This window comes from Gambusia affinis, linkage group LG03 (genome assembly GCF_019740435.1).
Source record: "Gambusia affinis linkage group LG03, SWU_Gaff_1.0, whole genome shotgun sequence".
NCBI classification, from domain to species: Eukaryota; Metazoa; Chordata; class Actinopteri; order Cyprinodontiformes; family Poeciliidae; genus Gambusia; species Gambusia affinis.
The window spans coordinates 24,505,660-24,532,182 of NC_057870.1; the positions used below are offsets into that span (position 1 = coordinate 24,505,660).

General features: G+C 37.6%; 2 protein-coding genes and 1 long non-coding RNA gene across 11 annotated transcripts in view; 1 reads left to right on the forward strand and 2 right to left on the reverse strand.

Moving 5' to 3' along the window:
* Positions 1-626: 626 nt before the first annotated feature.
* On the reverse strand, positions 627-10,584 carry osmr (oncostatin M receptor). The gene is made up of 17 exons (XM_044111698.1): positions 10,443-10,584; positions 10,198-10,343; positions 9,214-9,367; positions 8,692-8,964; positions 8,285-8,414; positions 7,742-7,890; positions 7,349-7,482; positions 7,124-7,265; positions 6,801-6,880; positions 6,482-6,698; positions 6,042-6,221; positions 5,861-5,962; positions 4,593-4,760; positions 4,325-4,477; positions 4,119-4,200; positions 3,949-4,033; positions 627-2,898 (listed from the first exon to the last, which is right to left on the reverse strand). The coding sequence occupies exons 1-17, from the start codon at positions 10,534-10,536 to the stop codon at positions 2,530-2,532; spliced, it is 2,658 nt and encodes an 885-aa protein (XP_043967633.1). The 5' UTR covers positions 10,537-10,584; the 3' UTR covers positions 627-2,529.
* A 132-nt stretch (positions 10,585-10,716) lies between these two features.
* The window catches only part of LOC122828276 (rho guanine nucleotide exchange factor 28-like), a 50,577-nt gene continuing 34,770 nt past the window's right edge, over positions 10,717-26,523 (reverse strand). For 8 of the 9 annotated variants that reach the window (XM_044111691.1, XM_044111692.1, XM_044111693.1 and 5 more), the window contains 22 exons: positions 25,796-25,940; positions 25,503-25,558; positions 24,475-24,532; positions 22,438-22,582; positions 21,980-22,110; positions 21,762-21,902; positions 20,226-20,476; positions 20,020-20,145; positions 19,824-19,941; positions 19,081-19,335; positions 18,916-18,992; positions 18,643-18,821; positions 18,430-18,527; positions 18,136-18,333; positions 16,888-17,019; positions 16,656-16,789; positions 16,522-16,569; positions 15,887-15,991; positions 15,622-15,774; positions 14,920-15,171; positions 13,515-13,863; positions 10,717-13,423 (listed from right to left, as the gene is read on the reverse strand). In XM_044111691.1, coding sequence (XP_043967626.1) covers positions 13,233-13,423; positions 13,515-13,863; positions 14,920-15,171; positions 15,622-15,774; positions 15,887-15,991; positions 16,522-16,569; positions 16,656-16,789; positions 16,888-17,019; positions 18,136-18,333; positions 18,430-18,527; positions 18,643-18,821; positions 18,916-18,992; positions 19,081-19,335; positions 19,824-19,941; positions 20,020-20,145; positions 20,226-20,476; positions 21,762-21,902; positions 21,980-22,110; positions 22,438-22,582; positions 24,475-24,532; positions 25,503-25,558; positions 25,796-25,940 — 3,342 coding nt within the window. In that variant the 3' untranslated portion in view covers positions 10,717-13,232. The remainder of the gene's footprint in view (positions 13,424-13,514; positions 13,864-14,919; positions 15,172-15,621; positions 15,775-15,886; positions 15,992-16,521; positions 16,570-16,655; positions 16,790-16,887; positions 17,020-18,135; positions 18,334-18,429; positions 18,528-18,642; positions 18,822-18,915; positions 18,993-19,080; positions 19,336-19,823; positions 19,942-20,019; positions 20,146-20,225; positions 20,477-21,761; positions 21,903-21,979; positions 22,111-22,437; positions 22,583-24,474; positions 24,533-25,502; positions 25,559-25,795; positions 25,941-26,523) is intronic. The other variant, XM_044111689.1, reaches the window with a different exon arrangement.
* LOC122828279 lies at positions 19,823-24,379 on the forward strand. The gene is made up of 3 exons (XR_006370196.1): positions 19,823-19,960; positions 20,059-20,261; positions 22,511-24,379. It is a non-coding gene; the product is annotated as an uncharacterized LOC122828279 (long non-coding RNA).

The window sequence follows — 26,523 nt, forward strand, 5'->3', positions numbered from 1 at the left end:
AATGTACCGTCGTTTTGGTTTCTGAATTTTGCTAATTCACTGTAAAGATGTAATCCAGGAAGCCTATATTGTTTAAAAGCTCATTTTGATTTCTTTTCCATAAAATAAACAACTACCATAAAAGCTCATATACCCTCATGCATTCTGTTTTTGAATTCTAGAGCAATTGTTGGGCATTAAATTTTTTTCTCAACGGGATCCACTCAAGAAATGTTTGCAGTAAAAAGTTGCCAAGCACAATAAGACGACCTTATTTTACTATTTTTTTAAATTTAATTCATTCTTTCACTTCTCTCTTAATGTTTTATTGTGTGACTTTGCACAACACAATAATCTAAAGTGAAAATCTAAGCTGCTGTTTGTAGAGCTGACTCGTTCATCTCTGCTTCTCGGTGAATTTCAGATGCTTTTCTTTCAGAACCTGTTCAGCAGCTTCAGAAAATCACAAAGCAGTCCTGCCTCACTTATCAATGAGTGTGGAATGTGTATCAGGATGGGGGGAAAAAAAAACACATCTACATGTGTATAATCTGATGTTTAACTAGGTCAGGTCCAAAATCTGATGAGATGCATTGGGTATTGTAAATGCCAAACTGGTACTTTCATAAAACAATTTCTACTTTGGCTGTTTTTTATTGACACAATATTTACCTTTAACATGACATATATAGCATAAAACTCACACAACAGTTTTCCTTTTCATGCACAAAATGATACATAACATGAAAGATAAGCGTCTGTTCTGGGGATTGCAAAACATTCATCATTTGCAAAACAGCCAGATGAATGGATAAACCTCAGACATTTCATGGTAGAAAACAGAGTTTTCTAAGCAACGCAAGAAGTTATTTGAGATACTAAGGCAGGATAAGATGCAGAGCAGAAAGCATCTAACTTTCTCTTTTCTCAGTAGCAAATAGGGACACTTAACTGGCATGTCAAATACCCATGTATAAAAATAATAGAAAAGTTGTTCAGGCCACAATTAACTGATGGATTTAACATTTGACGCTTGAGCACCAGCCTTTTGCTTTGGGCAACGGCCTGCAGGAAAAGGCCACTAACGGTGAAAACTGTAGTTAAATTGGAATGCTTTCTTCTGGTTATTTTTTTGGCAGCAAGACATTGTCTAAAACATTACTTATTGAAAATGAAAATACACAAGATCAAAGATTTTTTTTTCTTTTTTCTTGGAGTTCTTTGCACACAAATTTAACATTGGCTCAAATGAAACTAAGAGTTTCATTTCGACCTGTTAGTTTCATATGAAATTAGTTACAAATGAAACTAACAGCTGATTGCTCTGAAGAATCTGCTTTGTGTATTTTCCTGCAAAATCCCTTCTTGTATAAAACAAGAGCAGCAGCTTGTTGGTTATTTTAGAAGACGAGAATCTTGTTACTGTGTTGCCTGATGCTATACAGCAGGAGTTAATGAGCAATGGCTGTATTATTTCATATTAATGTACACTTATTTATAGTGAAATTGATGATTCCTTCATCACCGGATTTACAAACAAGAAACTGAGTCCAGCAGGAGGTTGTGACCTTCCTCTATTGAACTTTTCTTTTTCCAACACAGTTTTCCGTTGGTATTTTCTCCAAAGAACACAAAAAACAATTTATCTGATTTCAGGAACACAAAACTGTTAACAATAGTTGCAAATAGTTTACAACAAACTTTAAAATATTTGATTGGTATTTTAAGGGATAGACCAACAGAAAGTGTCACATAATTATGAAACGACACTGCAGTTAAAGCTGCAGGTCTTCACTGTCTCTCTAACAGCTTTGCACAGCTACAGATTAAAATGTTTTTCTGTTCTTCTTCACCAGACGGCTCAGTCTCAGACACATCAGACACTGAGCCGACTGTGAACATCAATTTTCAAATCTCGTCGTAGATTCTCAATTGGATTTAGGCCTGGACTTTGACTGGTCCATTCCAATACAAACATACTTTGAAAGGACATTTCTCCATCTGGCTGTAGTTACTGACCCCGTGTTAAATGCAATGCACCCTTTTCTGGGGAGAGGTGTACATTCATGTACCATCATATTAAATCTGCAAATAAAAATTTTAATGTTTTATTGCCACGTGTGACCTGAAAACCAGAAAGTTTACCTATTTTTAAGATGTGCTTTTCACATTTTATCTCACTTTCCAGACAGTTCAGTCTAGTTTTTGAAACTGTTGTAACTAATCTCCACCTTGCATCAGTCCTACCTCATACATGCTCTCTCTTTATATCCTGTAGATAAAATGTCTAGTTCCCTCTGTGTTTATCGTGATCTGTAAAGTGAGTTGCTTTTTTGCAGTTTTGCATGCTTTCACTGCTGTGCTGTGATGCAATCTGAAAAGATTCTGACAGCAAACACCATAAGGCATGTTAAGAGTGTGGTAGAAATCACCAAATGAGGTTTAGAAACAACAGTGCACTACGTTTTAACATTTTGCTTCCACTTTTAGAGTATTTATACTCTTGAATGGGAGAACAAAAAAGCTCAAAGCTGTTTGTTTTGCATTTAATTAACTTTCAGAGATGTAACCATAAAGTCCTGCACATGATCCCTGCAGGCAGTCAGAAGTCTCAATGCTGGTCTCAATGCTTTCACTAAACTCAGTGATGGGGGTCAAGTAGCTCTTGTTTTCAATGAACATCAGTTGCTGATGGGCGGGTGTCTGACAGAGCAGGACAGCAGACTGAGGCCGGTAGCCTGTTTGGAGTGGGACGCAGGAAGGAGCAAGAGACGACAGAGGAGCAGGCGAGCATGTTGTGTTCGTACTCTCAGGATCCCTCAGGGTTGAACTTTCATGCCACAAAGATTTGACTGTCAAGACTTCAATGTCACAGCTGATGCACTCTTCCTCCCTCTGAGACTGCAACTTCTGACAAGTCTAAACCAGAATGCAGGAAAAAATAAATAAAAAAACATGCCTTCTAGCGAAACCTGGAGTCATTTTTGTGATTATCTTTTTCAGAACAGGGTGCCGGAACTTGGTGTGAAAAAGACGCACTGGCCTACTTTTTCAAAGCAAAGATGAAAAGAACTGAAACATTAAAAAGGTCAAGCATTTCTCAGTAAAAACATTCTCAAGAAGTTACGACAGAAACTCGGATTATATCAGGAATGGATAAAAATCTAACATTTAATGTTAAAGTTTTAGGGTTTTCCACTTAGAAGTCATAGAAATTGAGAGGAAGTTTTTATTTACAAATAATTAGTTCATTAGGAATGTTTTAATAGTTCAGAGAATATATATATACATATATATGTGTGTGTGTGTGTGTGTGTGTGTGTGTGTGTGTATTATTATTCTTATTATTTTATTTATTTTTATTTATTTTGTATCTGACCAACATTGAGGTATTTGGACACAATAATAGTGACCAGAGGTCAAGGCAAGAGTTTTTAAACATAACACTGTACCAGCTATCAGGTACGGTGGTGGTAGTAGCATGCTGTGGGGATATTTTGGTGAATGAAAATTTCAAAATATATTTAAACTTTTCAAATCAACAGAAAGAGGGCAGAATTTTCTGCCAATTGCATATTCCGACGGGACAGTTATCCCAAACACAGAGATGGTGGATTTGAAATTGATAAAGACCAACAGTAAGAAGCATTTCAAGATTCTTTACCTCAAGTCAACAGAAATCTGTGGACTATGCTGAAAATTTGGATTTATACCAGCTTCTATCAATTCCACCAAGAACAGTGGTCAGACATTCAGCCAGAATTATACCAAGAAAATGTTGATGGATCCAAAAAGTTGGCAGGTGCTGTACATCTTTCTATGAGATATCTGAACTGAAGATGCTAAAAACAAAAAGTTCCACCCAGTTCTTATTTTAAAAAACCTCTAAAGTTACATGATTGAACGTAGTTGTAACAAACAAAATTAAAACTAAACTTCCTTTGAGATTAATGACAAGTCTATCCATACCTTATACAAGAAGCTCTCAAACTCAGGAGTTTTGATGTTCATACCAGCAGGATAAGTAAATATCTCCCTCAGTCCATTTTTTAACCTTAGGGAAACACACAAAATCCCGGAGGTCTGAAAAACTTGAATATAAACATACTGGAGGAAATGTAAAAACTCCCATCTCTCACATTTTCCTTTGTGGCCACAGCAGAACGGTGCAGCCCAGCAGGAGCAGGATGGGAGTCAAGATCTTTGCTAAGTGGGAAATATCTGCAAAGAGAATCAGAGAAATATCAGAATTCAGTGAGATTAGAAAACCAGACATTCAAGCCTAATTTATTGATTTTGGTAATTGTCGTATTTTTGTGAAAGTCCTGGATCGAACGAAGCTCACAGTTAACTTTGGTCCTGATGGTAATGCTGGCAGGTACTCCAGGCCCAACTGTAGTCAGAGCACTCACAGAGCAGACGTATTCCTGGTCCTGCTGCAGACCCTCCATGGTTACTGACTTTTGCCGGGGATCATCCACAGAAACGTTGAATAAAACTAGGTAGACACAAGGTTTTGTTTATCTGAGATAATACCCACTGATCCAACTATATTATACACATTGATGTTTACAGCAGTCCTCGTGTAGTTTAAAGTTTTCCTCTGAACTCACTTGCAGCATGACCTAAACGAGCATCAGTCTGCACTTCCTGCACTGTTACCAGGTAACCAGTGATGAATGCTGGCTGAGCTGGATCCTCTTCGTCATAGTGCCACTCTAGCGTCACAGATGCATATGTCCTTTTAACGGGTTCAATTATTCTTGGAGGCTGCACAGAGGCTGCGGAAATGGAAATGATGTGATAGGAAAAGAACAGAATTGATAAGAATCACCAGAATAGACAGGAAGCATGGTTATGCTCAGTTGTGAGAATAGTTTTTGTTCACAAATGTTTGTACATGAATTTAAAGGTAGTTTTAATTGCTGATTTAATCAAGTAAACATTGTATAATTTTGTGTAAAGAAGATCTTCTTGTGTATTTTCCAGAGACCCAATAGACCAACACACACCACAAAAAATAAAGACCGCCCCAGAAAAGTACTAGACTGCTATAATGCTACAAAATAAATCTTTTTGAGGAAAATTAACCAAATTCACCTATATGTTATGTGTTTTAAATGCACCAGCTGCATCTTTTTATAGAGCCAATTGCAGTGCTAAAAGCTACTCCCACTTTCGGACTTCAGTCCTTTAAAATTCAGCAAATGTTACCAGTTTGAACATATTTTTGTGCCAGACACAAAATACAACAGGTGTAGGAAGTGATGCAAGACATGGACAAACACATTTCCTCCTAGAGAGCATCAGGTCCAGCCCAGAAGATTCACTGCTCAAACGTGTAAAAGCAACATCTGAATGTTTTACATTCCTAAATCAGTAATGTAGAGTTTGTGAAATAAATATATATACCGTATATAAACTTGTCAGATTGAAAAACTTGCTGGACAGACAGTGCATCACCGTCTGTCCAACAGACGGTGATGCACAGTCTTCTGGACCATTCAATATCCTTAAAGTTTGATTAGAAACTTGATTTGCAAATGATTAAGCAAATTGTAGCTACTTCATTAAATCGGTGTGTTGCAAACAGCACTGGTCTCAAATAATGTGAAGCAATTTGTTCTGGCTATAATGTTTATAAAAATATGCTAATATGGACAGTTTAGTGTCTTATTTAAATGTTTGACATTTAAATGTGAGAAAGACTTTTGCTCTGAGGGTCTAATTTAGGAGCAGGCATCTTTATAAGAATTAGAGAGCATTTTAATGCTAAAAATGTAATGAGGTGTACTAATTCTGACTCTACTTTTTCCTTTCCTTTATTTTTGTCAAACAGACAAAAATACAAAATATTTTTAGAGAAATATTTTTCGCTTACTGCGCTCCTGAATGTATCCAGTCTGTGTCTCCAGCAGTTTGTCTCCATGATCTGTGCATCCATAAATACCAAATGAATATCTCCGACCTGGCTTGAAATATCCTGCAAAACAAACCCACAGAAATTACAATAAGTGTCCAACCACGTTAATAGAAAAATACCAATGAAGAGAAAAACTTACCTGCAGGTAAGAAAGTGCTGTTTCCTTTAGGCACTTTCATCCACTGCAGCGTGCAGGGTGCTTTGCTTCCCAAGATGCACCACTCCACGGTGTGACCGCAGGTGACCAAAGTTTGCTCATTCCACCACAGATGGAAACCATCAGCTGTTCTGCTCAGGCGCTTCTTCACTGGAGGGATTTCTGGACAGCCAAAAATTTACAATCATTTAGTATTTAAACGTTTCACCTTATCAGCTTAAATTATCATCCGGTGAGAAAAAAAAATCAACACAACAGAGTGTATCTAAACTATTTATTTCACATTTTAGTTCCTTAAAATAGCTTGAATGTACAACCAATATAACAAGAACAAAAGCCTGCTGGGTCATTTACTAAAAAAAAAAAGATTTTGTCATATTTACACAGAGAAAAATCCTTAAAGAACTGTATGCAAACGTCACCTGAGTCATCCTTGGGTGGGATGATGATGATGCTGGCTGGGATGGACGACCCCAGGCTGAGAACAGCTTTAACAGTAAAGTTACACCTGCTGGGACCAATGGGGATGTCTGCCTGACTCTGGCCGCTGTCCTTCAGCTCTGTCACAGTTTGACCCTCCTGTGACCACTGGACTTCATAACTTTGGATCTTCACTGTGGATGCTGTACCAAAAGCAGGCTGGAAATAGAATGGATCAGTTTAAAACTGTTCAGACGACAAAGTTTGGCTGATATGATTTTGCTCTTATTTGTACTAAAATAATTTTTTTAAAAAACATACAGGCTTCCATAGCAGAGTGACATCACGAATGTCTGATTCAGGTCTGTACTTTATTCTCCTCCATAAGTCCAAGGTTACCACTGAGGAGCGTTGTTTGTCAAGGCAACAAAAGTGGGGTATCATTTGTTAGAAAAATTAGTTTTAAAGTAAATTTCAGTTTAACTTTTTATTTCTCAAAACAGAAAGTGCTTAAAGGAAAAAAACAATACTGTGTAAATTGTTAAATTGTTGCATCCTGTATTAACTGCCTACCTGTAGGTAAATCAAACTTTTGTATATTTAGGCCAGACTAGACAAGTCAGAAACTCTGATTTAAAACTTACGTGTTATAAATGACACAGGCTTGGTCCATTGTCCCCAAAATCTCCCATTGATGGAACAGCGCGCCTTAGCAGAGTAAGTCCTGTTTGGACGCAGGCCAACCAGACGCATTTTGCAGAGACCATTCTCACTGCTGCAAGGCAGCTGTTGCAAAGAAAGTTGAAAGTTACAACAAAACTTGCCTTAGAACCTCCAGTTGTTCTGAAGCTAGACAGGCTGGAAATTACCTCTCTGTTGGTTTCATTTCCTGTAGAAACCTGACAAAGAAGTTTGTTCTGGGTCAGGTTCCCTTCTACTATCCAGATCAAGCTGACATCTGTCACCCCATACTCCACTGTGTCCAGTTCCAACACAGGTGACACTGCACATATTTTATTAAAGCACCAATCACTCAAAGCAACTTAGAAAGGGTAAAATAAAAGAAAAATGCAGATTATATTAATTTCTAGGAATTAATACAAGTGCCAATAAGTGTGGGACTGGTACATATTGGATTCCAGCCTGAATAAATTCCTCAGATTAAAGGTTGGATTTTTCTCTACAAGGATGCATACATGTGTTATTACAGAATAATAACAAGATGATGCTGTTTGTTTCGTTTAGTTTAAATGATACGCAACCTCTATCAGAGATATTGAAGCTGTAGGTCGCCGTCGCTTCTCCCAGCTCATTCTTCACCACCAGACGGATTTTGTATTCCTGCTGCTGTGGCACAGCTGGGAAAGTACAGGACAGTGGCTGACAGTGGATCTGAGCCTGGCCTGTGTTCCTGGTTATTGATATCACATGAAAATAAAGAGAAGATACTTTAAGCATGAGCAATTTGCATAATCACATTGGCGTCATTGCTGCAAAATTTCTAAATGTTTTACATTACATTGGTTTTACATTTCTAAAAGTCTGAATACCAATAAAATGTAAAATGTGTGTCCTGTAATTGGAATGTACAATGTGGAGCATGAGTCAACTATCAAGCCTTAAGTCATCCCCGATAGTTTACAGATTTTCTGAAAAAAAGTCAGACTAACTTCTAATTTTTGAAATGTCTCATGAGCCAAACTTTTGTCAAACATACTTTTTTCACCCTTTATTGGTAAAAGCTGAATATTCAAGGGCACCATAAAAAAAAGAAAAGCCACATTTATTGTGCTGATTATGCTTACTCAAAGTGGAGTGTGTGATTCTGGTTATTGGAGTTAGACTGGTCTCCTTTCCTCCCGGGGTCCCACATGCAGGTGATGTTCCTCATGTCTGAGGTTATGCAGTTCAGATTTCTGGGCGTTTGAGGAGCGACTACATTAAACAAACACAGTTCTTAAAGTGTTAGAATTTATCAACTTCTTTTTTCCCAAATATATGTCGATCTTCATCATAGGCTGCATGGTGGGAACATGGTTAGCAATGTTGCTTAGGAGCAAGAAGTTTTTAAGTTTAAATCCATTCAGAAAGGAATAAATAACATCAATCTGATGTTGATTAGTCACTTTTACCAGTACAACCGCCCCATTTGTTCCTCCAAGGACTAAGTGGATATTGACAATGAATAGACAGATTCATGTTATAAACTTACAGCCTACGGTGTTCTCGACTAAGCTGATCTTTCCGGTTGAATCAACGCAGCTGAAAAACAGTTTTTTGATGAGGATTGTTGGGAATGTCAGATTGGTCACTAAAATGGCCTTAACCCCATCTCCAACGTTCAAAAGTGGGTAGGAGTCCTTCCTGAAGGTGATACGTGTGATGTCTACACCCACAGGGGGAACACAGCAGAGCTTGGCAGAGCTTCCCTCTTTCAGTAACCGTTCAGAAGGAAACATCAGGGATGTAGTTGCTGCTCTGGCTCCTAAAACACAGGTAAACAGTTTAATGCAGCTCTACATGTATATTTGCAGTGAAACAAGTGAACAGGCCATTGCAGGTATGAAACATGACAGGAATAAGTGAAGAGAATTAAGAAAAGTTAAATGACTTCCATTTGTTGTAGTGGTTGTAAAAGAACTGAACAACTTACAGATTGAAAGAAAGTAACATGGAGGCTTTTTTGAATTTTGTTTAAATGATAGACTTTTAGGCTGACTCCCAGTCGACTCACCATGGTTGGTTACCCAGTTGCTCCAAGGACTGGGGACGTTTTGATGACAAAAACTTCGTATCCTGACTGAGTGATCGACACACTCTAGCGGCAAATCAGAGATCCATGTCAAAGTGGACCAACCTGAGTCCCTGGTCGGTATGCTCACATTTTTCTGGGTTAAAAAAAACATTAACAGTTTGGAGTTTATCAAAAGAAGGATCAACATAAACACTCAAATCTGATCAGTATAGTTTTAATTTTTAAAAGAAATAATGCAAAGTGCACCATAGTTTAAAAATACTGCAATTCAGTGGGGTTTGTGAGCATCAAATTTAAAGTTTTGACACATTTTTCGAGTTGGATTTATATCTGGATTTTGACAGGGCCAAATATGTCTTGATCTAAAGTACTGCATTGATTTTTAGAGATACTGTAATGCTGAAAGGTGAACTTTTTCCATGACTGCCTGTTAAAAAGCTTCATCCTTCAACTGCGATGACACAGACTCCTGTGTTCCTTCGTCTTACATTACATCCAGGTGAACTCTACTTACATGTTCAGATCATCTGAAGTTAGCCAGGAACATCTACATAATGACAGGATTTCAGTGCTTCTTCACTCAGTTACCTCTGTTTTTTACTTTAACATGTTTTGCAAATTTTTGGTTCATATTCTGTTACTATCAAGATTGTTCACCTCTTAGCAAATGAACAAACTTTTACTTTCAGGCGGGAATCAAGCGATTACTTTACAACAGAATGACAGTTTCTGCCCAAAGAAATAAAAAACATGAAAGTCTCAATCACAAAACAAAAATGTTTGTTCAAGTTAAATTTTCTGCTGTATCAATCAAAATTCTCTCAAAAAAAGAGGGTTTTACAGACAAGGGTTTTACCACAAGTAGATTTGTAGTTTCTTTGTATACTAAGAGGATGTTAGTAAAGTATTATATGAAACTATGTAACCAAATTTGAGGCAATACTCCTCTTCCCACATACTCACATTATAAATAACGGTGCGACTTTTTGTGCGGCTGATTTGGATCTCATAAATGTCGCTCTCTGATGCTCCCCTGTTCCTTGGCCAGCTCACTACAAGGGTTTGATTGTTACTAAAATTATGAATGTTTGGTGATGGTGGTAGAGAACCTGATCCAACATTAAAAAAAAACACAACCCTTGAAAATTCTGCAGGAAAAAAATAAAAATAAAAAATTCATTATAGGAAATCCAGAAAACCCAACTTACCAAAGTCCCCACAGCCGTCAGCACGAGGATGAGAAATTATAAGATACAAGCCAAACAGGTGAGCGCAGAACAGTTCAATGTTCCCCATCCTCATGACTAGAACAACAAAGTGGGACTCTGGCCGCTGACTGCAAACACTAACGGGAAGTCTCTTGAGTCAAAGTCAAATGGTAGTTTGCCAGCAGTGAGTAGTGGAGTGTTGCGAAATGTTGCACAGGAACTGAGAGGCGCGTAGCTATTGAACGGATGCTTGAAATAAGAGGAAAGACAGAAATAGATGTTTGCCAAGATAGTTTTATATACACAGTGTTACGTTACATACAGTCAGAAGCTTTCATACAGACATCGTTGGCATGAATGTCATATTAGCAACATACTAATTTATTTAAACAGGTTTTTTAAAATATAAAATGACTGTATAAGAAAACAATTAACTGACTTTAAAAGCAGTAACCGGGTGGAAAGATTTTAGTTTGAACAGTTTTATTGACAGAATTGATTAAATTGTTGCTTTCTTGCACAGACCTGCCCTTTTTAAAATATTCCAAACATTTTTAACACGATTAAGGTCATGACTTTGTGTAGGCCACGGCAGTAGCTTTGATTTATCCTGCCATAAACTACTACACCTGTCTATGTCTATGTTTGGAGTAATTGCTTTGTCGGAACACTCACCAATGTCCAAGTATCAAATATATGACCCAAAATGTCACAATTAAAAGAAAAAATAGCAGAAACACCAAAATCACCAAATTTATGAAGGCATTAATGAACTGGAAAATACAGAAAACTGTATCAATGTCAACAATGAAGAAGGTCTTAACATAAATATGAACAGAAAAAGAAGCTTTCTGTTATAGAAAAATACTGCTGCCCACATGGACAAACCAAAAGCCTTCTGAAGATAATTTCTATGGCCAGAGTAGAAAAAAAACTACGCTGGTTTTACACAATGACAGGAAATTTCTTTGGAGGAGTGGAGGTGAGGTTTATGAACAAGTTAACACTGTGACAAGTAATGGGCATGGTGGTTAAAGCATCATTGAACTGAGCTCTTTTGCTAATTGTGCTAGTTATTACCTGTACATACTTCAACTTCACCTCAATTCATCAATGTGTTAGAAATCTGGACACAGCTTTCGGCAGAACAGTTATTCTGTTTATATGTATCATAATTAGTTTAGGAATGGAGCATATTAACTAAGCTTCCCAACTTATAGACCATAATTAAGAGTTCACCACTTAACCTGAACTAATTTCACTAAAGAGGTGTGATTAAATATCCAGCCAGAAAAAAATATTTAGGTTCTCTTGGTGATTTTTGTTTGTACCTGGATGCTGTGCATTTTTCAAATTCTCTCAGAAGAACAATGGGAGGAGACCCTCTGCACATAAAATGCAGTTAAAGTTGCGCAAAAAAAGTTGTGTATCTCAGTAAGCCAGTCAAACACACAGTTTTGATAACATTTACATGTAAACATTTCACTTTGAGACAAACTGAGAGAAATACATGAACTTGTATTTGTCAAAGTAGTGACAAATCTCACTGAAATTTCCCCTTACAACTAGAACTTGATCAAATTGAGTTGAATTTATATAGCACTTTTCTATTCATACCGACTATTACTATACACTAGAGCCTCATTCACCCAATCACTCTCACAAACACACAGACATTCCCACATTGTAGGTGTGCTTGAGGTTAAGTGCCACAGTTGCAGCTCAGGTGAAATGGCATTTGCAAATATGAACTCTGAGACAAATCAAATTGATAATAAGAACATATTTGATCCCTTGTGTGTAAAAACCCCAAATTGTTCAGCCAGTGATTGTTTTTTAAAAATCACTGAGAGTTAAAAATCGCTTGTGAGGACTAGTAATTCCTCACTATTTTCAAAACATGAAAATAGTGAGGAATTTCACTATTTTCAAAACATGAAAATAGTGAGGAATTAACCTGAATAAAAGACAAAAAAAAGGAAAATTAAATCGGAGCTGCAAAATGAGCAGTTAAAATGAAAATGGCATTCATGCCACAGATGATGGTGTGTAAACTTCTAACTCCAGAGAATACACAATGAGACATTTACAAACAAAACATTATTAATACTGGGAGTGCGTGAAGCGATCTATGTCAAATAAATTATAAGAAAACAATTATCTTTACATCAATTACAGCAATATATTTGGCACTTCAGAGAGATTAAAAAATTAGGAATATACGATCTTTTTTCAACACAGTGAGCATAGGTAGCCTATTCATAAGAATAAACATTAAATATATATGTATATATGTACATAGAAAATGTCAGCATATTTGTGTCCTTTGCAGATGCTTACAACAACTTATGTTGTAAATGTACAACTTAAGCAAAGATGGCACCACAGAACTGCCAAACAGAACATTACACAGTCTGGGGAAAAGCTTCATTGACTTTATAACAATAGTTTACTTTAAGTGCTTTTGGAGAGATGTATCAATTATTCTGTTTAAACTGTTTGAATTAAATGCACCTCTGTCTTCAAATTAGTGCAACAAATAATAAACTAGAATGTAAGGAAAAAAAAAAACTGAATTATTATTTTTTTTTCTAAATTAAAAAGGCACAATGGTTTGATCACCAAGGAGGCACACCGAATTACGTAAAGGCACATAACAGTCAGAATGCCTAAATATTCAGATTTTTAAATGGACATGAGTCCATTTTGATAGATACATCACAATGAAGACAGATTATCCTTTTCTTCCAGTTACCGGTCTGGCAGCTTGCTTTGCTTCTTCCTGGATTCTCAGAGATAAACAATATTTTCCTCGACTCCCTCCTCTCCGTTCTGTCCTTCGAGGGAGAGATAAGCCTGGGGTGGAAGCAGCGGGGTAAGAGAGGGAGAGGAGGAGTTGTGGTCCTTACTGGATCCGTGACCTGTGATCCCTGACCTCCAGGAACCTGAAGTTTGTGTTTCCTCCATTTGGGTGAAATCTGCTGCAAGGAGAAAAACGAGTCAACAATTCTGGAATCTGAAAGAAGAGGAGATAAATCAAGCTCATGTTTTGAAAGCAGAAATATGTCCTACTGTTGCTGCATCTCAGCTGCTGTGAAGGCACTCTGCTGCTGAAGGTATGGAGGCAATCAGCGGACGGTCGGGAGCAGCTGTGGTTGTTGGCGTACAGAGGCTGCTTGCTGTGCGTTTGGCTCAGCAGCGTGTTGAGGCTGTTGTAGAGGCTGGCACTAACGCTGCGGTCGGCTGAGCTGAGCGGCAGCCCGTCCGGATTATTTTTCTTCTGCGTGGAGAGGGTGTGCTGGTGGTTGTAGATGGGTGGCTGGTGGAGGTGGTTCTGTTGCGGGGAGCTGAACAAACCCGACTCGTTCTTTAACAGTGAGTAGTTCCCATCAAAGCTGCCTGTGCGGCTGTGTGTGGCAATCTGGAGAGGTAACACAAAGAAAAGAGTAGCGGTCAAGCAAACCACCCTGTTTTACTTTTATACATTTTTTATTCTGCTACCGTTAATTTTTCTGCTCATTTCTACAGCAGACGTCAGCAGCTTTCCCTGATTAAAATTTTACTTTAGCTTTCTTGAGATGCAAAAAATATTAGATGGTAATCATAAAATAGAAATGTTTTTTTTTTCTTGTTATAGCAAACTATTTGATTCTGGAGAAAAGCTTTGATCATTTTAACATGTCAAAAAGTTATTTTCAAAAGATATAATCTAGACTTGCGCAATAAATGGAGTTCTGATTTTCAATGTGTCCAACAGCAAGACTGCAAAGGGCTGCTTGGAAACAGAATTTAGTAGAATATTAAACTTTAAATTTAATATTCTACTATGTTAATAGTATGCAAATTCTGCATAATATTAACACTGTACAGACTGGTGGATATTCAGAGTCCAAAATTCTAAATATCTTAAAATGCAGTAGAGTTGTTATGAATTAGTAAAATGTGGGATACCTTCAATAAATATCTTCATCACAATATTTAAAAATAGTTTCATACATAAAGCTGCTCAGGAAGACTGTAATGAAGTTTCCTCATACCCTGAGTGATTGTGACTTCTTTTAATACATGTAGTAAAATTGTAATAAAACTGATACACAACGAGTTAAAGAGTTCATTGCAGTAACAGTGAACAATAATCCATAAACAATTATGTATGAATTATGTAGATTAAAGATAGCACTTAAATATAATGAGATGGTATATGTGTACATGTAAGAACCTAAATCTCTGAAGGTAATCCCAAACAGGGATTATCTAGTTTAAAACATGAAAATAGTGAGGAATTAACCTGAATAAAAGACAAAAAAAGGACAATTAAATCGGAGCTAAAAATAAATAAAATCATTTCCCATTCCCAAATATCTCGTTTTTCTCAAGAACACCACATGAACAATGTTTATAGTGCAAACAGCAATTTTTTGTACTTCAACATTTTCTGCCTTCATGTATTTCCTGCTCCTCTCTCTGATCTGCTTGCCTTGTATCCATCTAGTGGTATTGTGACGGGCAGGCTGCTCTGGCGGCTGTGTCTCCAGCTCTGCAGCAGCCTCTGCTGGGCTTCGATCCTCTCCTTCTCCCTCTCCACACTCCTCTGGCCCTCCCTCAGCCTGTCCAGGTTTTGCTGATACTCCTGCAGCTGGGCGTTGAGCTCCTCTCGCTCGCAGCGGAGCCGCTCGGACTCAGACAGACACTGCTGCTCTCGCTGCTCCAACACGTTCCCCTGCTCAGTCTGAAAGCAAACAGGCAAATATATGTTTATCTATGCTTCAGTACATTCTATCTTTTTTACTTCAGTAGATTTTATCATATTGCAACCATAAAAATCCATGTATGTAAGATGAGACCAACACAAATTGCTCTGTGTCTTTTGGATGGAAAATGATACAAGGTTTTCAAAATGTCTTCTTTTTATTTTTAGGGAACTGAAAACTTATCCTTTGCACAATATTAAGACTTACATTTGGAAGATTTGTTTTGGAAACTATATATCCTTTTCCTTTCCCTTCCCCCAAGAATACATGTAGTGGTTATAATGTTAAAAAAAATTCAAAGGGAGAGGAATACTTTCATATTACAGACTGAAGATGAGAACAAAAAAATGTTACTGCAGGAATGATAAGAGTATTTAGGTTCTATTTTAACTGCTGTGAATGAAGTAGAAGACAGAAATGAGTCTTACCTGCTGTTTCTCTCTTGCCACACATTCTTTTTCCCAGCGCTGCTGCTCTTGTCTCAGTTTAACCTGGAGCTTCTGCACCACGTCCACATCTTCTTTCTTCCTCTCCAAACTCTTCTCTTTCATCTTGTCAGTGCTCCTCTGCTTCTCCTGTTCCTGGAGGGATAAAAAGAAAATCAGCATCTTAATGCTATTTTGAACCTCACATGCCACAAGCTCATTGACTGGCTGGTAGATAAATTACAGATAAATATTAATATGAACAAACCAAGTTGGTTTGGAGGGAAGTGATGCTGCGAAGCTGAGGTCTTTCTGCCTCTTGAAGAAGAAGTTTCTGGACTTCATAGAAACTGTCCTGGAGGGTCACAGCTGCCTGAAAACATGAGATTCTGTTTCAAACTGAAACATAACCACCATGTTCTGGATGTCATCAGAGTTTTTCCTCATTGGAATACAAAATAGTGAAAAAAATATAAGTAAAAATATATATTGCCACCGTTTCCTGACCTAACCACTATAATGAACATAAAAAAATATATCTAAGAGTTATATTTTAAGCTTTTATGCTAGCATACAGTAAAGATTAATAATGCATACATTCCCTTGTCCTGTATTTGCTGAAGGTTAATTTCATGTCATTTTTATTTATTTCATTCACTCAATAATAAATATAAATAGTTCATGTAACAACTGAAAGCAATCATGAAAGAAAAAGAGCAGAAAGAAGCATGAACTTATATCTGCCCCCTATTCAGATGAAAAGAAAATTAGCTATTCAGCTTTCACAGACATATTACAAAAACAGAAAAAATACAAATCAAAACATCAGTTTGATCAGTTGATCATAATGATTACTTTTTTTTTTTTTTAAATGCAGAAAAATATTTGCATTGTTCTTCCCACCTGCAGACTGTAGAGAAGCTGAGTCAGGCTCTGGACACTCTCTGCCACCTAAACACAGTGCATTATTATACAATAATGACTTCTATTTGTTAATCTGTGAAAACTACTGATGGGAAAAAGTAAGGAGCTCAAACCTTTAAAAGTGTTCCTTTTGCTTCTCCTTTCCTTAGCTCGACAGCTGAGCTCCACGACGCGCTCTCCATGCCCGCTAACTCGCTGTCAGACCCCAGAGAGTTGGAGCTGATACTGAGCGTGCTCAGATAATCCGCTGCATGCATATGGAAATCAGAATTGTCCATTAAGATTTCTGGAATTGATTTTTAAGATATATTAAATGCTGAACTGTACGGTTATCCTGTGACTCACGTTCAGAGGGAGACTCCTGAATGCTGCTGCCGTGGCTGTTGTAGCTGCAGCACTCTGTGGCTTGGAGAGGAGAGTTCTGACTGTGGTCCGGGACGCCATCACGGGTCTGGAGAATGTTGATCAGGTTCTCAGCTGGAAAACAAACTTTAGTAAATATCGATGATTGTTCTGCAATGCAGAAAAATATGCATGGAGATGGACATTTTAATCACCCACATAAACAGAGCTTGTGCTCTTCCTAACAATCAAAGCGAGAGATTTTTTTTCTTTTTAAGTATCTCTCCTGAGCTACAAAGTGTAGTATCTACTGTAGGTGTGTTTGAGCGCAGATTTATGGGAAAATATATATATATTTTTTTTAAAAATAAGTTAATTGGAAAATAATTGATTTTAAAAAAAATATAGAAATATTTTAAACAGCTGTCACCTGTTCTTTACTGTTTTTATTTCATAACCTATAAGTCAAATTGTGAGAAAAACAGGAAAAGACACAAAACAGTGATTTAAAATATTCATTTGTAACTAATACACAGAAATTATGATAAGAAAGTCAGGGTCATTTTGGAAGATTGAACCGACATGATGAAAATTGTTAATCTTTTTTTAAAAACATAAAGGAAAAATGATATGGTCTTATGGTGGAAACCATAGAATTTGGAATGATGGTTTTAGAAAAACTACCTGGGAGGAATTTCTCAATTTCTCAATTTGATGCCCAGTTTCAAACCGGGATTATAGTGTTTTCAATTCAGATCATAGTGTTTGAATTTGTCACTCAGCTTAAACTCAACTTCTGCTACTTATTGGCCTACTGTATGTGATTTTATCCGCTGCCACCCGCAGCAAGCAGTTCAACCACAAATAGAGCAGCTAGTTTTTAAAAAGAACATATTTTTGTGTGCAAAGCAGGCAACTATATTACAGACCGCACACAAAAGTTATAATAGAGAAAAAAGAAATCTGAGGTTAATCTCTTGTTTCCATCACTGCACAACTATAAATTATGACATACAGCTGTTATTTATAAGAAAAAAAAAAACCCTTAAAAACATTGCTTCATGGAAATGTTGACACATTCAGAAATCTGTAACTAAAAATATGTTGTGCAGCCATGTTAAAGAAGGTCTCTTTGTAATAAATGCTTAACTCTCGATAAAATTTAGTTTAGTTTTTTTTCTTCATTGCAACATATTTTATCCCGTTGTGAAATCTCTTGGTTACAGTCATACAACAGATCCTGACCCTAACCTTCTCTCAGCGCAGCTGTGAGCAGCGATGATGCTTGATGCGGCGCCTCAATGTCGAAGTACTGTGCAGGTCCCACCAGCAGATGGCGATGTGGGACAGATTCTGGTGACCGGAGAGTTAAGTCTGTAAGCTCAGCGTACAGCTGCAACTTTTCCTCCAAGTTGTGGCAGATCTGCTGGTCCTGACCAAGCAACGTTTCTACACAAACACAGAGAACAGGACTTGCTGTTTATGATTTCTTTTTTAAACTGAAGATTTAAAATATATAGGTGTATTTTTAACTTTTTTTTTTACCCTGGAACTTGCTAATTTTTTGAACTCTGACTTCTGCAGCTTGTCTGGCTTCTTCTGTCTCTGCAGTTCGCTCCTCCTCCTCTTCTTCCTCTGGACAACTGCCGTGTGGATTAGCAGGTTGTGAGTAACCGAAGCTTTATCACCCATTAACTTGACACACACACTGACTTTAACTCAGACAAACACCCTGCTGACGTGCACACACATACACACCTCTCCACAGCTTGTCGGATCTGTCTCATCCAGGCATTCCTCTCCTCTCTTGTGGTGGTGTGAACTTCATACATCTCTGGCCCCACAGAGGATGCAGAGATAAGGAACATTCCTCGCTCCTCATTGGCTACCTCTCTAACAATGAGCTTTTGCAGAGGGATAACTGGAGGCTTCTGGTCCTGAGGGAGAGCCCAGAAAGGCAAGGTTACAGGATGGAAAACTTGAGTATAGTTGTATCCAATTTCAAAGCATTGTTTGGGTTGATGCCCTTACCACAGATGCAAATATGAAGCGCTGGTCTTTCTCTTGCAGAAAAACCAGGACATCCGTGAGCAAAAGAGCTAAAGTGTCTGGGAACCAAATAGATATATCTAAATGAGCGATTCAGAAAGTATAAAACAAAATCTAATTTGGCAGAAGAGATGATGATCTTCAGACCTTTTAGACGGCCTGTGGCAGTCTTCCAGTAGAGCAGCCCTTTGTGCTGCAGAGCTCTGTGCTTGCTGTGCAGGTCCTGTTTGCGAAACACCTTGCCGTTCTTGAGCTTGGCGAAGCTCTTGGTTTCCAGCCTGGCGAGCACTTCCTGCAGCTCCTGAGATCGCTCATACTTACCGACCATCACATCCACGGCTGTGATGATGTCACGGATTTGAGCCAGGGCATCTGACAAGTTGGAGAGTTCCTGGCTGCCATCTGGAGGTGGAAGCAGTGGCAGCAAAATTAATAAATAACTTCATAATGCAATGCAGTTTCACTGTGATGCTGTGAAATATGGTTCAATATCAATATGGTTCTACACCTAAAGCTGGCAGCACAAAGGGCATTAGTAAATCTGGAGGAGTTTCAGAGAGGGAGAATCTACTGACTGGACATAGCTAATTAGTTACGGACTTCTGCAAAGTTAGAACAACGGACATATCATAAAAGACTTGTGTAATTGCACTGACAGGTAGTTTTACAATGTTTTTAGTCAAGGAGGTAAAATACATATTGAAGTCACATTCTTCAGAAAAAAGGTTTTCTTGTATGCACTATTTTGTGTTTCGCAATCATATAAAATCCTAAAAAATACATACAAGTTTTTGATTTTAATAAGACTAAAGTATGAATCATTTTACAAGGTGCTGTATAAAAAACACATTTTAACATGGATAAATTTTAAATCTTTTAAGATACGTTACCCTGAGTGTACTGCAGTATCTTCTCTAGCAGAACTGGATACTTTGTGATGCGCTGCGTGACCAACAGGATGAACTCTGGCACTTCTCTTCGTCTGACCAGAGAGTTATTACTCTGTTGCTGTCAGAAGAGAAGGAATGTGAGTGTAAAACATCTTCAGCTAAGAAAAGGCGTTTTGAAGGTGGGAGGGAAACTTACTCTGACAAAGTTTTGAAACTTTTTGTTCTGCTGCTGAAGCTCTTTGAAGACATTGACAGCCTCCATGTGGTGACTGCAAAATTCTCCGTACACCTGCTTCATCGTCTCAGCGTTTTCATCAGAGAACTGAAGGAGTTGACAATGACGGTGATGACCACTAACATCGATCTCTGATTATCACTGACTGCCAACCTGCCACCACCAACCTGCTGAAGAAGTACGTCTCCAATTCGATGGATGAGGTAATTTCGGGAGTTGTCCGTTTGTGTTGCAGCCTGGCGGCGTTCCTGCAGCGCTCTGAAGAGGTTTCTGTGGAAAAGTAGGAGAGGATCCAAGCAGGGGAAGATCCGGGCCACGCAGTCCGAGTCGAGCTGCAGCTCCTCCAGCATACCTCTCCTGAATACCTCCGACATGACTGTCAGAGTTTGAATATGGTGCAGCTCTGTCTGCATCAGCTCTACACAGCGAGACAGAACACCAAGAGTTAAACGTCTAATGGTTTACACACACAGATGACTCATTTATTTGGGAAGTTTCCTCCCAGTTTTAGCCGACCGTTAATAGATAAGTTAATGCAACACTTTGAAACAGAATGAATAAAACCATCAGGCCAGGTTCAACAGAAGAGCCTTTCTTTGGATACCTAGGATAAGATGGTGTTCAGTAAGTGGGGGGTTGGTTTCAGGCTTTTCCAAAGGAACATAATTACCTAATAGTTTGGTCACAACTATTCAAAAATAGCTGTGTGAAACTGGGAAACTTTATCATGTGCTTTTGTATTGTAGCATTTCTGTGGGAATGCTTGGTCTTTTGGATGGCCACATTTCTAGATTTCAATAGATTTGTGACAAATAATACACATATGATAATATCCTGACACAAAATGACAATTAAAATCAAATCACAGACTAAAGGCTCATAGCCAACTTAATGGAATTATATTCTGTTTTCTTCAATTTAGTATTTAAGACATTTATAAGGCACTAATTCACAATAAATGTCCCCTTAAGCCACAGTATAAGTCAAACAAGTCACATTCATAATTAAAATCCAATTCGGTCCAAATTATTCAATTATAATCAGCTCAATTCATAATACAAGTCAGTCATAGTCATCCAGTCACATAAAATCAAATAGAATAGTATTATTTAGGGTGATGACAGTTGGCAAAAAGTGTAAAGAAGCACAGTCTATTGCATTGAGTCATTAATAGCAGCAATCATTGACTATATCCAGGAGACATAATAAAACATATGAGAATGTATGAAAAAGAAAAAGAAAGACTCCAAGCTGAGGACAGTAATAGCTCCATCAATGGCTCTGAAAGTGGCAGAGCAAAACACAGAAGCTTAAAGTATTTTCTAGGTCACGGAAAAATAGAACATATAGAGTTCCTAGCAGTAATAGTTTTGCCAATTACTCTGTTCAGGAAAGAGACACAGCGACACAGCTCCAAATAGAAGTACTGAGCCACGATTACTTAATATGAGAGAAAAGAAATTAGAGAGAATAAACAACACTAAAGGCAGCAATAGGTTCACAAATGGCTCCAACCAGGAAAGAAAAACAGCAAAATGCAGAAGTACTTAGCCAAGAATGTGGTCTACAAAACAGAATGTTGTACAGAAACCAGGAATCATTTTAAATGTTTCTTTTTGTATACTTTGAAAGCCTCATTGTTTGTGCAGTACAGCTGCACAGCTATGTCCTACAAGAAACAACCAAAGGCAGAAAGACCTCACCATAAATAACATCTTGTCGTTTGATTGTGCGTCTGTCGTGTTGGCTACAAAAGTCTGGAGAGACGGCGATACTCCATGACTCTGCCTCAAGTCCCAGCAAGTCAGCTGACAGGTCACTCAGCAGAGGAGCATCAACAGTATCTGTATATGCAGCGTTAAGAAAAAGAGTCACTTTTAATTGATGTTTTCCCAAAATCCTGCTGCTCCCTGTCACTCACCCTTTGTGCTGATAGGTAGGTCGGTGAAATGGGGAGTTGTTGTGACAGGGATTCCTTCTTCAGGAGAAGAGCTGTTAGTGCAAGCTGTCATGTTGCATTCACTGTCCACCGCTGCTGTTTCACTCCAGCCTCTACAAGGAAACAATGTAAAAACAAAAAATTTAAAAAATCAAGGCTCGACGTCCTTGTTGAAAACAACAATAACTTCAACGATAGCCTCAGCCACATGAGCGTGATGTTGACTGATAAATATTAAATGCTATCATTCAGAGATTCAGACATTTCCTAAAAAGCTTGTTTGTAACACTTATTATTCATAGCATTATAGTGCAGTCTAAAAGCATCCCACAGCCACAACAGTCTAAAAGTCCTTCATAATAATAATAACAACAACATTGACAATAGTAATAATAGTAGTAATATTAAAATAATTGCGTAATAATTTACTGCTGCCTTACCTGCTGTCTATAGAGATTGATTGGCTTTTGGAGAAAGAAGTGACTGTTTCCCTTTTCTCTTTGGTCATTGTAGGAGCTGAAGATGATGGGGAAGAGCAGGCAGAGGAAGAGAAAAGAAAAGCCGAAGAACTTTCCTTAGCAAAACCTGGAAGATAAACAGGAATATGAACCAGACTCAGTGTGGAGTTGGAGTTGGCAAGTTATTTGTATCTGGATTTCAGATTAAAAGTGTTTTTAATGCTTTTAGTGTTTGATGTTTTAGTAATACCATTTCTGTGGTTTAACATTTTTTAAATGACATGCCAAATAATGACTAGAGTTTTTTCTGCTCCATTGCCTCTGCCACAAGATTTTGCTAAAACTGCCAGCCAGCTAGCTGAAAGTAAGTCCCCTCTTACGTTTAGGTGCTTACAAGAAAGGCTAAATCGACTGGTCATTGTCATTGTTGCTGATCTATTCACATAATATCCTTATCAACAGATTAGCCACCAAAGTTGGCATCAACACAAAACTGAACATGTCTCTTTTGTGCAACTCAATTGAAACAAAATTCATGTCCAGCTCCTTTTTAGTCATATCTTCTTTGTGTTTTACTTTTTTACCCTTATTCACACCTTCTGCAAATGCAGCGTATTTTTTAACCTCCCAACTCCTTTTGCAACTTCTATCAGTTTTTTAAAATTTAAAACCAACAGAAGTCCTTGTCGGCACAAAATGCAGAATAATGAAACATGGGAGTTCTCTAATTAAAATTGACAACACACCAGTTCTTCCATCCCCTCAGGTTGAAAAACTAACTGTTATTCTCAACTGAACTCGGGTTCTTTCAGGCACACATTATCAAGATAATATCTTCAACATATTTCTTTCTGCTTAGCTTTAATAGCCTTCTCTCATCTGTTGCTCCAAGCAACACTGTGTTATCACTTGATCTACATATCATGTTTCTTGTCACTGTATGGTTATCATGAGGGCCAGAGCTTCCAGCTACTTTGCCCTCTGGAATTTCCTTTTACTGCAACTCCACCAGTAAAAGAGACTGAACTTGTAAAAAGATTATCAAAGCAGAAGCAGACACATTGTAGAGTTAAATCACACAAACCCTCTTGTGTTGTTTTAGGATGATCAAATCATAGGTAGTTCCTCTGATTTCTCAAAGATTTCTGATAGTAACCCTTAAATAATCTAACATTTTGTGGGACCATTCCAGTAGAAGCATCTGGATTTTACTATTGTCCTCCAGAGCTGCTGACAGGAAGTTAGCTCTTTCCACTTTCATTCTCATATTAAAACAAAGCTGTTCAACTCACTCTGATGATAATTTGTCTTATTGATTTTAAAAGTATGTACAGTATTTTTAAACTTTTAACTTTTCTCTGGTTTTAGGTTGTTTTACTTCTGAAAAATAATCTAAAAGGTGGATATAAACAAAATATGTTGCACAGTAAGTGCTTGAAAATGTCAACTAAAGTTAGTAGTTGTGCTTTAATGTTTTAACTTGAATTTTTGCACCACATTGAAAATAGCAAAAACTGTTATTGATTGCAGTACTATCATAGTAACAATTGGGGATTTTCTGTTGTAACTGAAAGGATCAAGATGATGTTAGATATGTTTATTTTAAATCTTTGCTGTACTACTCAGGGTTATCATGCCAGCCTAGTTTCAAAGACTTGTGGAATACTTGTATATATCCTTTCAAAAGCTTTCAATTCCTGAAGAAATGCAGTAGATGACATTAAAAATGTATTGGATTTCATTTTCTTAACTGATAATTTCGTATTAATTACTTCAGATTATGAGCAATCTTAATTTACCAATAGTGCAAGAAAAAGGTGAGCGCAAAAACACACATAAAGACAATCCAGGCTTCACCCCCAGCTGAGGTGGATTGAAGTTTAACTGTACAGACTGGGGGACGAAGGGCAGAGGTTTACTGAACTGTGAGATGAGGGAGGACAGGTGAAAACTAAATAAATACAAACTAAAGAAGGACTTTTGATCTTGCGTTCCTTGGGTGGGGGTGGGGATACTCACTCTGTGGGAGAGACATAGTCTTGCTTTTCATTAGCACTAGATTCCTCTCCTGCAGTTTCTGGGGAACAAAGATAATTATATTAACACGAGCAGCCGTAAACTAAGTGATTTTGTTCATAAAAAGCACACACAGTGAATATTTACATAAGAACTAGGTGACTGTAAGAAAAACACAACACATCTATTTTTTAAGTGTTTCACCTCTATGTTTGTGGAATTTATGGGGTTAAAGGGTCATTTGTGTTTTCTGAGGCTCAATAGTGTTTAATGTGATAAGTTCCCAACTCTGTTGTGAGAAACCTATTGTGTATATGTTGTATAAGTGAAAAACACATAATCTAACAACTATTGCTTTTTGTGTGCTGAAAAGGACAAACATCTTTAAAAGTTACCGAAAAACATATCGTATTAATTTTTAAAAAATCAGTTGGTTTATCTTTTCAAAGCCTGATACAACATACAAGCTTTATTTTCCAAGTTTAACTCTTCACACACAATCTAGCTTTACAGTACAGTAGTATCTCAAAGAGAAATACTGTACCTATTCAGAAGAATAAAAATGTGTGATTCATACTAATTTTATGACTAATTTAATTTTAAAACACAATCTGTATGGTAGAACTATATAAATGTTTACCTTTGATATCTGCAATGATATTCCCATTGGACTGAGGGGAAACATTTTATTCCAAAACTTAATCCTTCTGTAATTACGGAGTGGTGGAACAACGTATGTGCTTACAGTTACATTTTCTGAAGATTCAATTCACAGATAAAAGTGTTGAAAGTGTTCTTTTAAACTGGCTGTTGTTTCTCACTCTTCAATTACTGATGGTAAATAAGCTGGCCCAACAAAACGAGCCTAAACCAAGACAGCATCACCATAATACACCAGGGATAAGATGTTTTCTTTTATTCACTTGGTCTCATCTTCCCACTTTTGTTTAGCAATCAATTCTGATACATTAAAATAAAATTAAAATCATTAGTTGTTAAACTTGACATGAAAATGAATAACGAGCGATTACCTTTCCACAGGCTGCAACAGATTCTCGACAGGTTTTATGGACATTCAGAGAGCAGTCTACAGATTAAAGCAGAGGAAATCCAGGTTAATTTCAGAAATTTACTGACAACAAACTGAAGTATCACATGTATGGATTCCACTTTCAGTGATGTTGGTATTCTTCTGTCATGAAACATACTTAGAGTCACTATGAAAAACATTATGGCAGCACGTGCAAAGTAATTTAAACAATCTTCCAAAACTCCGACCACTACAGGACATTGTCCAACACCACTTCTGACATTAAATACTCACTGGCGCACTGCAATGACTCTTTCCCAGAAACAGGTTTATCACAGGCCACACAGAGAGAAGGAGCAGACGGAGACACAGGAACGAACTGGTGCCCATTAGGCGCTCCCAGTTTCTCTTTTCCCTCCTTCATCTCTTTCCCTTTTACCTGAAACAAAAGAGGTCATAAATTCTTGGATTTTACTCCTTTGGCTGACATGTACTGTACTTAAAGCCACATTTTTATGTAAACCACCAAAGATGTAGCACATAGCAGCCCTCAGTTTGGTGCAAGACACCTGCTGGAGTGAGGCTAGCTGAGATAAAGAGGCACATGAGTGGGCTTTTCTGTTTACTTTGCTAAGTATGCTGATATTGCTGATGTTAGAGTGCTTTATCCTCAGGGGGCATTAGATGGATTTCTCTCTGTATGTGTGTGATGGGGCCATATTTATTTTCTTCCCAGACTTTGCAAGGAAGTCCGAGAGTGTGTGTTTGTTTTTTTTGCTGTCTCAGTGTATTGTGCGAGGAAAACATGCCTTCAAGCACATACAAACATGTGTTCACAGGATTACAGCAGAATGTGTTTTTAGTTCTTCAGGTTTTTTGGGAGAAAAAGAAGAAGGACTGGAAGGGGGAGGGGGGTGCTACATGTTATGTAAGGGAATATTTTTCACTATGTCCTCTGCAAAGTCCTGAAGAGAGGAAACTTCTCCCTTTCCAAATAAAGGCACAACTATCAGACAATGGGC